This window comes from Leptopilina boulardi, unplaced genomic scaffold (genome assembly GCF_019393585.1).
Source record: "Leptopilina boulardi isolate dan_hultmark-lab unplaced genomic scaffold, ZJU_Lbou_2.1 LbouV2_137, whole genome shotgun sequence".
Classification (NCBI taxonomy): domain Eukaryota; kingdom Metazoa; phylum Arthropoda; class Insecta; order Hymenoptera; family Figitidae; genus Leptopilina; species Leptopilina boulardi.
In genome coordinates this window covers 2,938,651-2,952,903 of record NW_026137682.1, presented here as the reverse complement: position 1 = coordinate 2,952,903, position 14,253 = coordinate 2,938,651, and the positions used below count along the sequence as shown (strand labels likewise).

The following is a 14,253-nucleotide window of genomic DNA, read 5'->3' as shown; positions in this document are numbered from 1 at the left end:
CAATAATCTTAAAATTCAAACTTTTAAACTAAATTAATTTTGTATTCTCATAACTTTGACTATATTTATTAAGAGCAAATTGACAAACAGTATATATATCTCTAAATAATAATTTTCTCTTTTCTTTTATAAATAAACAAACCAAATACTTGAGGTCTGTAAACACAATTAGTGAATTTTTCTTACATACCTTACGACACTAAACTTGTCTACACTATACTACTTTTTATTTTTATTATTTAAAACACTTCCTTCTACAATTAAATTGATACCTTTCACTTACCCATAGAGGAAGAAAGTTTTTATTTTATTTTTTGTTTACTGAATTCACATGTATGTTTAAGTCTTTTATATTTAAATTTAATTAAATTAATTTTTTGAGCCTGCTTGGCATTTGAGGCCGAGATCGTTTCCGGAGTTTATACTTGCCGGCGTTTCTTTCTATTTTTAGGTGTGCTCATGTCTCCAATCCACCCACGCAAGTCACCTTTGCGTTCGTCTCCAAGCACTCACCGTCCACATGGTATGATAAAGGCTCGTTCTACCGGAAGAGCCATGAACATAAATAAGAGATCGCTGGATATTTCTAACCTCAAACCGGGGTCTGTTTTTAACATCGAAAAGCGTTCTAGGGTCAATATCGGGTTAGGTGGGGATCCTCTTCATTCTCTGACATCCTCATTACATTCTCAACATCCCCCCATTTCCAACATCCCGATGGAGACCTGTGATTTTACTCCGGTTGATGGAGTTGAGGCAAGGTCACCCCTTGCTTCCAATCCCCTCACAGATCCAATTGTTCAATCGAATTCTATTCTTTTTGATCATGCTACTGAAACGTCGTCAGATCTAGCCATTTCACATCTGTCCTCTTCTCAATCTGATTCAACAGATACAATTGCTTCTGGGCCTGAGTCTCTCATTGATGAGTCTCCCAACACCAACTCACCTAAGAACTCTAGTTCTGTCTCTTACGATCTTATTTGGATGAATGAGGACTTCAAAGATGACCCTAGGTTTTCCGAGGAGTCTCCTACCCCTTTTACCATTCTCGTTGAATCCACTCAAAATAAAAAATCGGTAAATATAACCGCATTGCGTTCGCGGATTATTTGGAGTCGATCGTCAGTGATCCTCTTCGCACCATCGTCTCCAACGGTCTTAACCAGCTGCGCATTACTTCCTCAAGCTGGTCCCTTGCTAATTCTCTTCTGAACTCCACCCACTTGAGTAGTAGCGGTTATAGGTCCTTTATCCCCACATCATTGGTCAGTCGTAAGGCGCTGGCTCACGATGTTGATCTCGGTCTGTCTCCTCTTGCTATAAGTGGAAAGCTGGAGGGGGAGGTACGAGATAAAATTATTTCTATTCGTAGGAAAATAAAGGACCTCAACGAGGTTTCTGGCATAGTAGAATTTTTATTTTCTGGTGTTACAATTCCGGACTCTATCCTCATCGCCAGAGTCATATTCAAGCTTACGCTTAGTGTAACTCCACCTAAGCGTTGTTTCAAATGCCAACGCTTCAGACACTTCGCAACTCAGTGCAGAGCAACCCACCCCACCTGCGAATTTTGCTCAGAGCATCACACTAAAAACAATTGTCCCAATCATAATAGATCCTCCCAGTGCTCAAACTGCATGGGCAATCACACTGCAGCTTCAAGGGAATGCCCTTACTTTAAGTATGAGCTTGCTGTGATGAGACACAGATTGGAATTCAATGTGGGTTACGAGGAGGCTGAATCCTGGCTGCTGAATCATGGTTTCTCTCGACCTGGTTACCAGGTAGTCTGGGAGGAGCCGATGACTTCGGCTGCTCATAATCAGCCAGCTACTGAGGATAAGACGGCGGAGAATGCCGAAAGCAGACCTATCTAATTTATACTACATTTAATTTTGGAACAGTGTCCCATAAAACCTTTTGTTTTTTTGTTTTGTTTCTGTTTATTTATTTATTTAATATTTATTTATTTTTATTTCATTTATTTTTATTTATCTTTGTTTTTATATTTTTATTATTTTTATTTATTTATTTGATCTTATTTATTTTTATTTCATTTTTATTTTATTTTTTATACTCTTTATAATTTTTATTTATTTTGTTTATTTATTTATTTTTACTTATTTATTTATTTTATTTATTTTATTTCTATTATTTTATTTATTTATTTATTTATTTTATTTATTTTATTTATTTTATTTATTTTATTTTATTTATTTTATTTATTTTATTTATTTATTTTATTTATTTTATTTAATTTATTTATTTTATTTATTTTATTTATTTTGTTTATTTATTTATTTTATTTTTATTATTTTTAGTTTATTTATTTATTTTTTACTTTTTACTTATTTATTTATTTATTCACTTTATTTATTTTATTTTCATTATTTTTATTTATTTATTTATTTTATTTATTTTATGTATTTTATTTATTTTATTTATTTTGTTTATTTATTTATTTTATTTTTATTATTTTTATTTTATTTTCTATTTTATTTCTATTTTTTCTTGACAGCCTACATGTGATATATTTTATTTTATTTATCGACCTACCTATATTTTGATTTTAAACTAATTTTAGTGTCTTGTCTTGCTTTTGCTCTGTTCGGCTTTTAAAATATTCGTTATGCAAGAACACAGACCAATACATAAAATTTTTTCACTAATTCTCTGGAACGCCAGAAGTATTCAATCGAAGAGACCAGAGTTGGAGGCTCTTTTATGGACCCATGACCCTGATGTTGTGTGCATCACGGAATCATGGCTCACATCCTCTTCGAACTTTGAAATTCCGGGATTTATCTCAATTAGACAGGATCGTCTGACTGGTAGGGGTGGTGGAGTTCTGATCTTGATTCGAAGGGAGATAGCTTTCCGTCTTACAAATGTTTTCACTTTTCACACTAGAAATCTTCAAATCGATGTTGCTTCTATCTCCCTCCGCACTATGTTTGGCACCACCCAGATTACGTGTCTTTATGCCCCCCCTGGTGGTGACATCTCTCCGGAATCATGGTCTGAGATATTTGAAATGCTACCCATGAATGTCAACCACATTTTCTGTGGTGACTTCAATGCACATCATACATGCTGGGGTGATCAAGCCTCGAATATCAGAGGGGATTCTCTTCTGACTTTTGTGTTGGACAGAGACTTGCTCATCACTAACACTTCTTCCCCTACAAGATTCCGTGATGCTAATGTTATGGGCTCCAATCTGGACCTTATTTTCTGTTCGCCATCGGTTCTTCAGAACTCTTCTATTTCCGTCTTGGAGGACTCATCATCTTCGGATCATCTGCCGGTTGTGTTTCGTGCCGACATTGTTCCGGCAAGGGTGTCCTCCTCGTCTCTTCGATATTGCCTCAAGGATCTAGATTGGCTGGATTTCAAGAATAAAATGGAACAGTTCTCTCTTGACTTGACTTCCTTACTAGCCCAAGAGCATTCTCCAGTCCACGTTTACAACTCCTTTGTGGACAACCTCAAGTCGTCTTTACTGGAGTGCGGAGCATATCTCCCCCAGCCACGCTCATATAAACCAGCTTCTCGTCCTCTCTGGTGGAATGAGCAGTGCGATGCGGCTCTGGCAAGACGAAGGGAGAATTATAGATGGTATCAATCCAATCAAACGGTGGAAAATCGATCTGAGTTTAAAAGGCGGGACAACGAGATCAAGAGAATATTGAGGGAGCAGAAGCATCTGGCCTTTAGAAACTTCTGCGAAGGTATGTCGCCGGCGGGAGGTGTGTCGAGTCTCTGGCGTACACTCCGGGCGTTGTCTTCCCGCTCGGCCAGAGTCAATACCAATTTATCTTCTGATCCTACATCTCCTCTGTTAACGAAATTCAGGGATGAGTTGATTAGGGAGGATATTCCTCCGGTGTTTATCCCAAATCTGGACATTCCACCTGTATCCAGCCCTAACAGGATTCCTCCATTTACTTCCAACGAATTTAAAAAGGCCCTTACCTCCTGCAAGCCTAAGGCTTCGCCAGGATTGGACGGTATTTCTGGGGACATGATACGCGGACTTGGGCCGATAGCCCTTGAATTTTTGCTCGTCCTGTTCAATCGTATGTTCCAGCTATCTTCCTTCCCGGACTCATGGTTGAATTCAAGAGTCATACCAATTCCCAAACCTGGTGGTAAGGGTTTCCGACCTATCGCCCTCACTTCAGTCTTTTCCAAATTATTTGAGAAACTTGTGCAGGGCAGAATGGAACATGTGGTGGAGTCTGGGAGACTTCTTCCTACTCACCAGTATGGCTTTCGAAAGCAGAGATCAGCGATGGACTGCGTGGCTGCTTTTTCCACCGATGTTCTGAAAGGCTTCGCGGCTTCTCGTCATACTCTCGCCATTTCGATTGACATAAAGGGTGCCTTCAATAATGTCCGGCCAGACATTCTCAACAAATCACTTGTAAGACTCGGCTTCCATCCCAATATTATAAACTTCATTACTTTTATTACCTCTAAGAGATTTATTTCTTTTGACGCGGATGGATCTAATCTTAGGACTTGCGGCGTTGGCGTTCCACAGGGGGGGGTCTTATCACCTATTCTCTTCAATCTCTACCTCCGAGAGATTGAACTCATCCTTCCTAGTTGGATGAAGTTTGTAATGTATGCTGACGATCTTCTTTTGTATGTCACATTTAGTGATTCCGCCTCTATATCGGAAGACGTTTCGCTTGTTCTGAGCCGCTTGTCCATTTGGTTGAGAGGTCTTGGTCTAGATATTGCCCCGGCCAAGACCACATGCTGCATTTTTTCCAGATCTAGGAGGTCCTTCGACGACATACATGTTTTGATTGGGAACTCGATCATCTCTTGCGACGCTTCAATGAAACATCTGGGTGTTCTTTTGGACAGGAAGCTTTCGTGGCTTCCTCATATTAAGATGATTGCGGATAAAGCAACCAGGGCAACAAACATCTTAAGAATAATCTCTAGAGCCACTTGGGGATCCTCCCCTGACTTGGCTTTGCTAGTATACCGCAATCTTATTCGCGCTATTCTTGATTGGGGTGCCCCTCTTTTCGCTGATTCGGCCAAAACCACCCTTAAAATCCTCGACAGAGTCCAATCGGCAGCTCTGAGAACGTCTTTGGGTTGCCTTAAGTCAACCCCCATCTCGGTACTCCTGTCTGAAGCTGGTGAGCCCCCTTTGTCCTTTCGCAGAATCCATCTTTCTAACTCGTTTATTCTTCGAAATCTCAGATGGAAAGAGAACCCTGTCATACTCGGACTGGACCAGCTGCTTCGTAAGGTGCAGGCTGGCGGGACTAAACTGAATCTTGAAAGAATCTCTCTACTAAATGCATACGCTCGCACTTATCCTATTGTCGAACTCTCTTATAGGACAGCGCTGCCTGCCTATTTCGATTGGAGGTGGGAAATTCTTTCCACAGCACCATCCTCGGACATTAATTCGGGATACGAAATGCAATATCATGCTTCGCCTGAGACCTGCTTCAGAGACTTGATTGCCAGGAACTACCCGAATTTTGCCCTAATATACACTGACGCTTCCCTTTTTTCAGATTCTGGATTGGCTTCGGCTGCTTTTTATGATGAAACAACTGAGTTCTCGTATGGGATCCCTCTCCAGCCATTCTCGTCCATCTTGGTTGCGGAGGCCTTCGCCATTTACAAGGCTATTCTACATGCCAGGGCTCTGAATCTCCCAAGAACTCTTATAGTTACGGACTCTCTGGAGGTGATTACTCGTCTCAACAATTGCCTCCTCCGTAAAGACAACCCGGAAATTATCTATAAGATCTTGGACTTGATCCATCACCTCCCTTCTGACCTTCCATCTCCTTTCAGTTTTCTCTGGGTTCCGTCTCATGTGGGAATTGTTGGCAATGAAAAAGCGGATGCCATATGTAAAGCCTCTAACACATTTGCTAATAGAATCTATTTTGGAACATCTTTGAGCGATTTCAGAAGAAGTGTCTTTGTCCCTGATCACCGTGCGAGGTTGGCTCATTTGTGGCCCTTCTCGGATCGTGACCTAACCGGACATCGATACTTTGAAAGAATATCGCTCAAGACTAGTAGACCTTGGTTTGAGGGTCTTTCCCTTCCCAGGGCTTGGATCAATGTAGTCACCAGACTCAGATCTGGACATACTTTTACCGCGGATCACTTTGAACGCATCCATTGGAATACCAGGATGCAGTGTGCTTGCGGGGTTGATCGGAGAACTTATAACCATGTGTTGAACGAGTGTCCTTCCCTGGCACCGGTCAGGGATAGATTCTTTGATTTCCTCAGGAGAAAGTTTCCCAATGAGGATCCGGAAGCGGTTTCCCTCGATGATTTGATTTTTGCCCCTAATGAGGAAATTGTCAGAGAGATTGGTGGATTCTTTTGTCATGACCATCAATTCATCTGACTCTTGATTCTGGTCTTTTGGCATTTTTACTTGCCTGATAAGTATTTGGCTGCTTTGTTTTGTTTTATTTTGTTTTTGTCTCTCTTTTTGCTCTTTTGTTTTTTATCTTTTTGTTTATTTATTTGTTTATTTTTTTTTTTTTCTTTTTGCGTTTTGATCTTCGCGTTAAATTTTGCGCCAAAAGTCGAGTGTGTTGCGGCCGGTTCCGGTGTCGCCTCTCCCGACTGGTGGTACCTGGCCCGTCTGCAATTCACTCAAGAGTCGGGACTTTGATGCTTTGCCTCTCCCCGAGCAGCCTGTACATGAATGGACCTTGGTCTTATATGTTCTCTGATCTTTGACTTCTTCTATTTATTTGTTGTTCTGACAGTTGGCCAAGCCTCAAGTCATTTAAGAAGAAGAAGAAGAAGAAGAATTACCGGATCTTCTCGCAATGTTATATAGTTGCTTCTTTTCTGTATATATTATAAGTATATTTTAGTTTGTGCTCACATTTATCAAACTCAATTCCATAAAAATATATCATTCTAAAAGTATATGTTAGGAAAATATTTCTTTTTTTTATTTCAATAGAAAGAAGCATAATTTTTTTAAGGTTATGTTAGACGACCTTGAAATTTTTTCATTGCACTCTCCCATATATAAAAATTCGTGGATGTGCAACATAACCTTAAGGTCTTTTGCTTGCTTCTACATGTAAATGTTCTCCGTAGGTTTTCTCGCAAAATACTTGACAGATTGAACTAAAATTTTATGGAAAACTCAAAAATAGTATATAAGTATTCGTTGTCATGTGCCAGAGTATATTAATATTTGAAGAAATAATTTTTTTTTAATTATATACTTGAGGAAAATTTTAAATGTCGGCAATACGTTTTTAGTCATTTTTCCACGCATAGAAAAAGTTTACTGTGGTAGCGAATTATTTGCTGTCACAACAAATTATGTTAGCTAATATAGGGACAGCGAACAAATTTGCTGTGGGGTCAAAAAAATTTGCTGTGACAATAAATTTTTAAAAATTAAGACTGATATTGTTTATCATAATAAACTTTTTTTGTTGTTATAGCAAAAAATTTAGCTGTGGTTACTAATTTTGATAGATCCGATAGCAAATATTGTGTTTTTTTTTACTACTTTACAAAATTTTAGCAAATCGATCAATTTTCACATTTTCAATAATGAAAAAATAAATTTCCACCATAAAAAAACATTTTTTTTTTTTTGTTTCAAAAAACATTTTCTCTTACTTCTCACCTGCCATGTTTAATTTTACCACAAAACTCATCATTTTTTCTATTTTTGTACTCTTTTTTTTTTTTAATTCTTCTCCATTATAATTAAATAGTCATAAATTTGTCCCGCGAATATGTGTGGGATCGAAAAATGTCACTTAAACAATGACTGATAATAATTAACACCCATAGTTAGTTAAAAGTCCTCGTATTAATCCATGAAGTTTTATCACTTGTCACGACAACCAATATAAGTAAGTCACGGCAAAATGACGCATTCTATTCTTGCCGAGTATAGTATTTAATAAATTTGCACGTTTTTTTTATTTTTTTTTTTTCTGCATGTAGACTTTTGTCATAGAATATTGGACTTCCACATATGACCCCTGGAGTTTTATATGTTACTTTTTACATTCACATGAAAAAAAACTGTCTTTTAGTGCAACATAATTCTGACGAAAAGTTGTAAAAAAAACAAGCTTACAGTTATATTGATGTATATAAACAACAAATTGAAAACATTTTTATAGTTTTAATTTACTTTTTTATTTTCATTGATTCACACATACACATAAGATATAATACGCATGTAAATATATATATTATATAAAAAAAAACGGTAGTTGCGAATAAAAATTATTTCCTGTTCATTAAAGAAACTTAATAAATTATTCAGTAAAAATTGTTGAAGTAACCGAAGGCTTTATTTTATATTGCGAAATATGTTAATTATATGGATACAAATGTACATTTAAAAAAGTATTTTCAGATACTTTTCTTTTTTCTTTTTCTTTTTTTAATAAGTCAAGGTTTCAGTTACCGAATTCAAATTTTAACATTCATATTTATAAGTGGTGTGGCTATAAATATATACATAATAATATACAGAAAGAAGTTTTGAAGTTTTTAAATGAAAACAAGTTTTGTTTATCGAAAATTGAAATGTGAGGAAAAATATTTATTTTTGTAAATAACTTATTATGCAATCCTATATATATATATATATATATATTTAAAATTAAGCTATATATCAATTGAAACAACTGCTTTAAAGAGAATACAATTGCTTGGAACTATCGTTAATTGAAACTACAATCAACTGAAGGTATAATTAATTTAAAGTATTTTTAGTTGTATTGAAACTTTTAGAAAATTGAAACTATATTTATACCATAGTTGAAAAAAAAATATTAATTATAAAACTATATTTTTAGTTTGAAATAAATATTGCAAAATTAAAAGAAATATTATTATTATTAAATATATATCTGTTTTTGAAAATATATTCAAATATTGTTTACACGAATTTATTTATTGTCATTTTACAGAATTGATAAAAAAAATTGATATAAACGAAAAATTCTTTGGTGTATAAATTTTTTAAAAATTACTACAGCAATGGAAAATAAAAAAGTATACATTAAATTATTAATTTATTTTTGGATATGCAGAAACGTCGGTGAAATTCACAACGTTTATGATCAACGATTGAGAAGCAAAAATATTTTTCTATGCAAATTATTATTATTTTTGATCTACAAAAATGTTTTGCAAATGTTTCTTGATTAATAAGTTTTTTGAAAAAAAAAATTTTAGGCAAAAAATAAATTATTATTAGTTGAGTGGAAAATATTTTTTTTTTTTTTCAATCGTTGATCATAAACGTTGTGAATTTCGCCCACGTAATTTTAATTAAAAATTTTCATATAAGTTCTGATATATTCTAAAAAAAAGTTATAGTTCTTCAAACTTTATTACGAAATTATTTACTTTTTAAAGACTCGACAATTTTAAAAAATATGTATATTGTTGAACAGTTTAAATTTTTAATTCAAAAATGTTATTTTTTTTAATATATAAAAATGTAAATATTTTCTTATGTCGCGGTATTATTAAATTTATTATGGTATTTATTTAAAAAAACAAAATATTTAAAAATATAAACTTTTTGAAATATGTTAAGGAAAAATAAATTTGATTTAAATAAAAAGAAAAATCAGGATTTTTATCAGCCCTGAATCTTACGTTAACGGAATTTTCATTAAATAGAATTTTTATTTAACAAAAAAATTAGTTGAAATGTAAATTTGATTAATTTAAAAATTTGCGGGTTAAATTAAAATTTCAATGAAATGAAAATTCGTTGAAATAGAAATTATAATATATGTAAAATGAAAATTCTGTATGAGCCAAAAGTTTTGAACTTTCAAATGAACAAAATATTTTTTTCAATCTATAAATTATTAAAAATTATAATGTCAATATAAAATAAAACAGTAAATTTAAACTAATATTAAATTAATAACTTCTTTTTAGATATTTAAAATAATATTTTGTAATAAAATTCGTATTTAAAGAAGTTATAAAAAAAATGTTGTTCATTTGAACGTTCAAAACTTTTGGCTCATAATTCTGTTTTAATTAAAAATTTTTTAATAAACTGGAAAATATGTTATAATTTTGTTTTTTAAATTGTATAGGTTATATAAATAGAAAAATTGTAGTCGATTAACAAATTTATTTATTGATTTAAATGTGTGATAAAAATTAATATAATAAATAGTTTAATTACTCGTATAGTGTAATTATTTATAAAATGAATGAAAAGAAATCGAATTGAATATTGTGATTAATTGTGTGTGGATAAGATAATGGAATGCCTTGAAAAAAATAAAATATTTATATAATGTTCACACGTGTGAATCAACTGTATAATGTAGTCCTTGCTATAATTGGAGGACATGGAATGTTGAATTATTTCTTTGTGAAAGCATATATATATATATGCGAGGGCCATTCCTGTTCTATATCGATTAAATTTCATTAGAGTGTGCGTTGAGTAGATTGTAGAGTACTCATGATAAAAGGGATTGCTATAGAGCTTCAATGAAATTAGGACTATAATTCACTTCCCCTATATAGTAAATACTAGTGCACGATATTTTATTCGATATTTTCAAATTAGTCAAGTCTTTTTTTTCTCATTTTCTTTTTCAGCCCACGTGGCGTCTATGGGGCGAGGAAAAAGGAGATGATGTTATATACACTGTGTACCTGAAAAAAGTCCGATATCATAGACCTACTAGAAGTCTGTCAGCTTCGGTAAGATTATTGTCAATTATTTCAAAAATGTAAATCAATATTTTTTTATGTATTCAAAAAAAAAAAATTCCATTTTTAATTCTTTTTTCAACCAATTAATTTTACTAATTAAATTAATTTCGTTATATGATTTATAAATTATTTAAAATGTAAATTATATTATATTTTTTCTATATATAAAAAAAAAATTTATGTTTCAAGCTTTTTTTTAACTTTGCAACTTAAATAATTAAATTCGATAGGATTTGTAAATTATATTTTTTCTTTAATGAAATTTATTTTTTAAAGTGTTTTTTTTTAAACTAATTAACTCTGCAACTTAAATTAAATTTACTGTGTAATTAAAATTTTCTGTATTACTTAATTTATTTTTTCAAATTTGTAAACTTGCTTTGTCTTTTGTTTGAGACTAATTAACTTTTTAATACTTTTACATAAATTAAATTCTACGCATAATTATTATAAAGTTAAGTAATTTTATAAAATACAAATTTCACTGAAAAAGTTGTTGTAAAAAAAAAAATAAAAGTTAAATAAAAACGAAAAATTCTAATTTTCTTTTTTATTTCGAAAAAAGACTGAGTTTATTAAATGTGACTTTCTTTAATAAAAGTTTAATGAAAATTTTTACTTCGTCGTTTGATTATAATAATAGTTTCCGCATCAGAAAACTTTTTCACAGCATTATATAAAAGTTGCCTTTATTAACTTTTGTTTGTGAGCTTTATCAGTCCACTTGAAATGAAGCTCATCCTAAAATGCTTTTATTTTGACCTTAATTCAATCATTATAAGTTGACATCATATCAATAATATAATTGTCAACTTTCATTCAAATATAAAAATTTAGTCTCTGAAGTTCAAAAATGAATGAAATAATTTTTTTGGTCTATAAACTTTTTTTTTAATTACTACAGAAATTAACAATAAAAAAAATAGATATATTTAATATTTAATAAATTACTTTTTTTTTTGAATATAGAAAGCAATATTTTATAATAAACTTTTTATGTTAAAAATGTAGCAAAATTTTTTGTTCATTTGAACGTTCAAGAGGCACATAAGTTTTTATATATATCTTCTTTGTAAATAAAATAAGAATCCTCTAAAAAAAAAATTTAAGTGATTTAAATCGAAATAAAAAAAATTTTGTTTTTTGTCAATAAAAAATCGCTGACTCAAAAAAAAGTGTTCAAAATTAAAAGTTAGAAAATAATTAAATAGATAATAAATAAATGTAAAAAAAAAAAATTTTTTAATAATAAATTCAAGTGATAGTTACCTCGTTTTTTTCTCTATAAATTTTTTTTTATCACCCAGAGAAATGGAGATTAATTTTAATTTTTAATTTAACTCGCACTAAGATTGTGTTTAATTTTTCTTTTCTTTTTGCACAGGATTCAGATGATGAAATTTCTCATCTCGAATGGGAAACGGTGAGGGTGAGATTCCTAAAGGCCGGCACAGTTCAGAGATTAGTTGAGAGTTTGGCTAACGATGATGGAGAACTTGAGTCGACGTATATCAATGTTTTTCTTGCGACATATCGAGCGTTCACAACTCCACAAGAGGTTTTGGAGCTTCTACTTGTCAGATACGATTCCCTCGATGAAAATTCTGGAGCACTCACTGGCGAGCAACATCGAAAAACTTTGGTTCAAGCACTTCATGTATGGTTGGACGCGTATCCTGGCGATTGGTGTACACCACCAAATCATCCACTTCTCATGAGACTTTTAGATTTTACGCATCGTCGATTGCCCGCCTCGGAACTTGAACTTAAAGCAAGGCATCGTCTTCATCGTTTTTCTCAACCAAATGGCCAAATAGGTATATATATATATATTTTTTTAATTATACCTATGTCATTTAATTTATTTTAAATTTCACAAATTTCCGAATTTATGGTTTCTTTTTCTAAAAGACTATGTTTTAATAAACAATTTTATTTTTATTTATTTAGAGTGTTGGGATAGAATTTTTTGTTAGATGAATTTTCATTTTTTCGAATTAGTATTTGACCGAATTTTCTAATTAAATTTTTTTTGAACTGGAATTCTCATTTAACAAACTTTATACTTTGCCGAATTTTTAAATTGTATAGAATTTATTTTTCACCGAATCTTCATTTGTCAAAATTTATATTTTCACAAATTGACATTTGACAGAATTCTGTGAAGGAAAAATTTTTATTTGACAGAACAATTTATTCGAACAAATAATTGACATTAAAATAATTATTTTCTTCCTAATTTTTAATTGGTTTAATTTTAAAATTAGTTTTGAAATTTTTCTGTCTAATGTTTATTTGGATAAATGAAAGTTGTGTTGAAAATTCGTCGTTTTAATAATTCTATCAATATTTGTCCAAATAAAAGTTCATTCTATTAAATGAAAAATCTGCGAACTAAAAAAATTTTTACAAAACAAAAGTTTGGTTAAGTAGAAATTCTGTTGTTAAATGTAGGAAACTAGTGAAAAATAAAAATTTTTCGTTAAAAAAATTTGGTTTAATAAAAATTCAATTTAATTAATCTACACTGAAAAAATTTATTTTTATTTTAATAATCGATTAAACTTTTTTTTTATCCGATAAACATTTATTTTTATCAAATATAACTATTATTTCAGTCAATATGTTATATATTATTTTTACTTCAACTATACAGGAATTATAGGTTCAAATTGAGTTTATTTGATTGAAATGAAAATTATATTTCGTTGAAGTAAATTTTTGATTTTTATAATAGTCAATTAATCGATTATTTGAGGTAAATAAAAAAAAATGTAATAGCGAGAAAGTTTATTACTTATCAGATAGTACAAAAAAACTTTCTAGGATGTACTAGATTTAAACTAATAATTAATTATTTTAATAGCAATCGATTGTTGTTTTTTTTTTCTTTATAATTTTCTAATTGAAACATATTATATGGAGAGTTTATTATACCAGTATAATAAAATATAAAGTGCGTCTGACGATGTAAACTTTCCATTTTGCTTTTTATTTGTTATGTACATATATATGTATAATATAGCATTCGATCATTATTCTACAATAATTAGTTGATTGTGTGTACATATAAAAAATTTTATTTATTTACTTTATTTTTTTCTTTATCTTTTGTACTTGAACCAATTATCTCATTTGAGTAAATTTCATGAGTGTAAAATTTGTCATCAATTTTTTTTAAATAATAATATTATAATAGAAATAAAAATTATAAATTTTATTATTATTTTTATTACTACACTGAACAAAAAATTTATTTGATTCTTTAAACAATCGGTTACTTGATTATTATCAAATAAATATTTATTTGTATATCAAATAATTTGAGTCAATTAAATGGTATTTGTTTGAAACACAAAAATTATTGATTCAAATACAATTTATTTAATTCAAATAAAAATTATTTGGTTCAAGTAAATATTTATTTGATAATAGTCAAGTAATCAAGTATTTGAATTAAATAAATTTTTTTTCAGTGTATTGTTATTATGTTTA

General features: G+C 30.9%; 1 protein-coding gene across 3 annotated transcripts in view; it reads left to right on the top strand.

The window, feature by feature from the left end:
- LOC127291385 (ral guanine nucleotide dissociation stimulator) overlaps positions 1–14,253 on the top strand; it is a 57,905-nt gene that overhangs the window by 36,918 nt on the left and 6,734 nt on the right. For all 3 annotated transcript variants that reach the window (XM_051320483.1, XM_051320482.1, XM_051320481.1), the window contains 2 exons: positions 10,642–10,746; positions 12,143–12,575. In XM_051320483.1, coding sequence (XP_051176440.1) covers positions 10,642–10,746; positions 12,143–12,575 — 538 coding nt within the window. The remainder of the gene's footprint in view (positions 1–10,641; positions 10,747–12,142; positions 12,576–14,253) is intronic.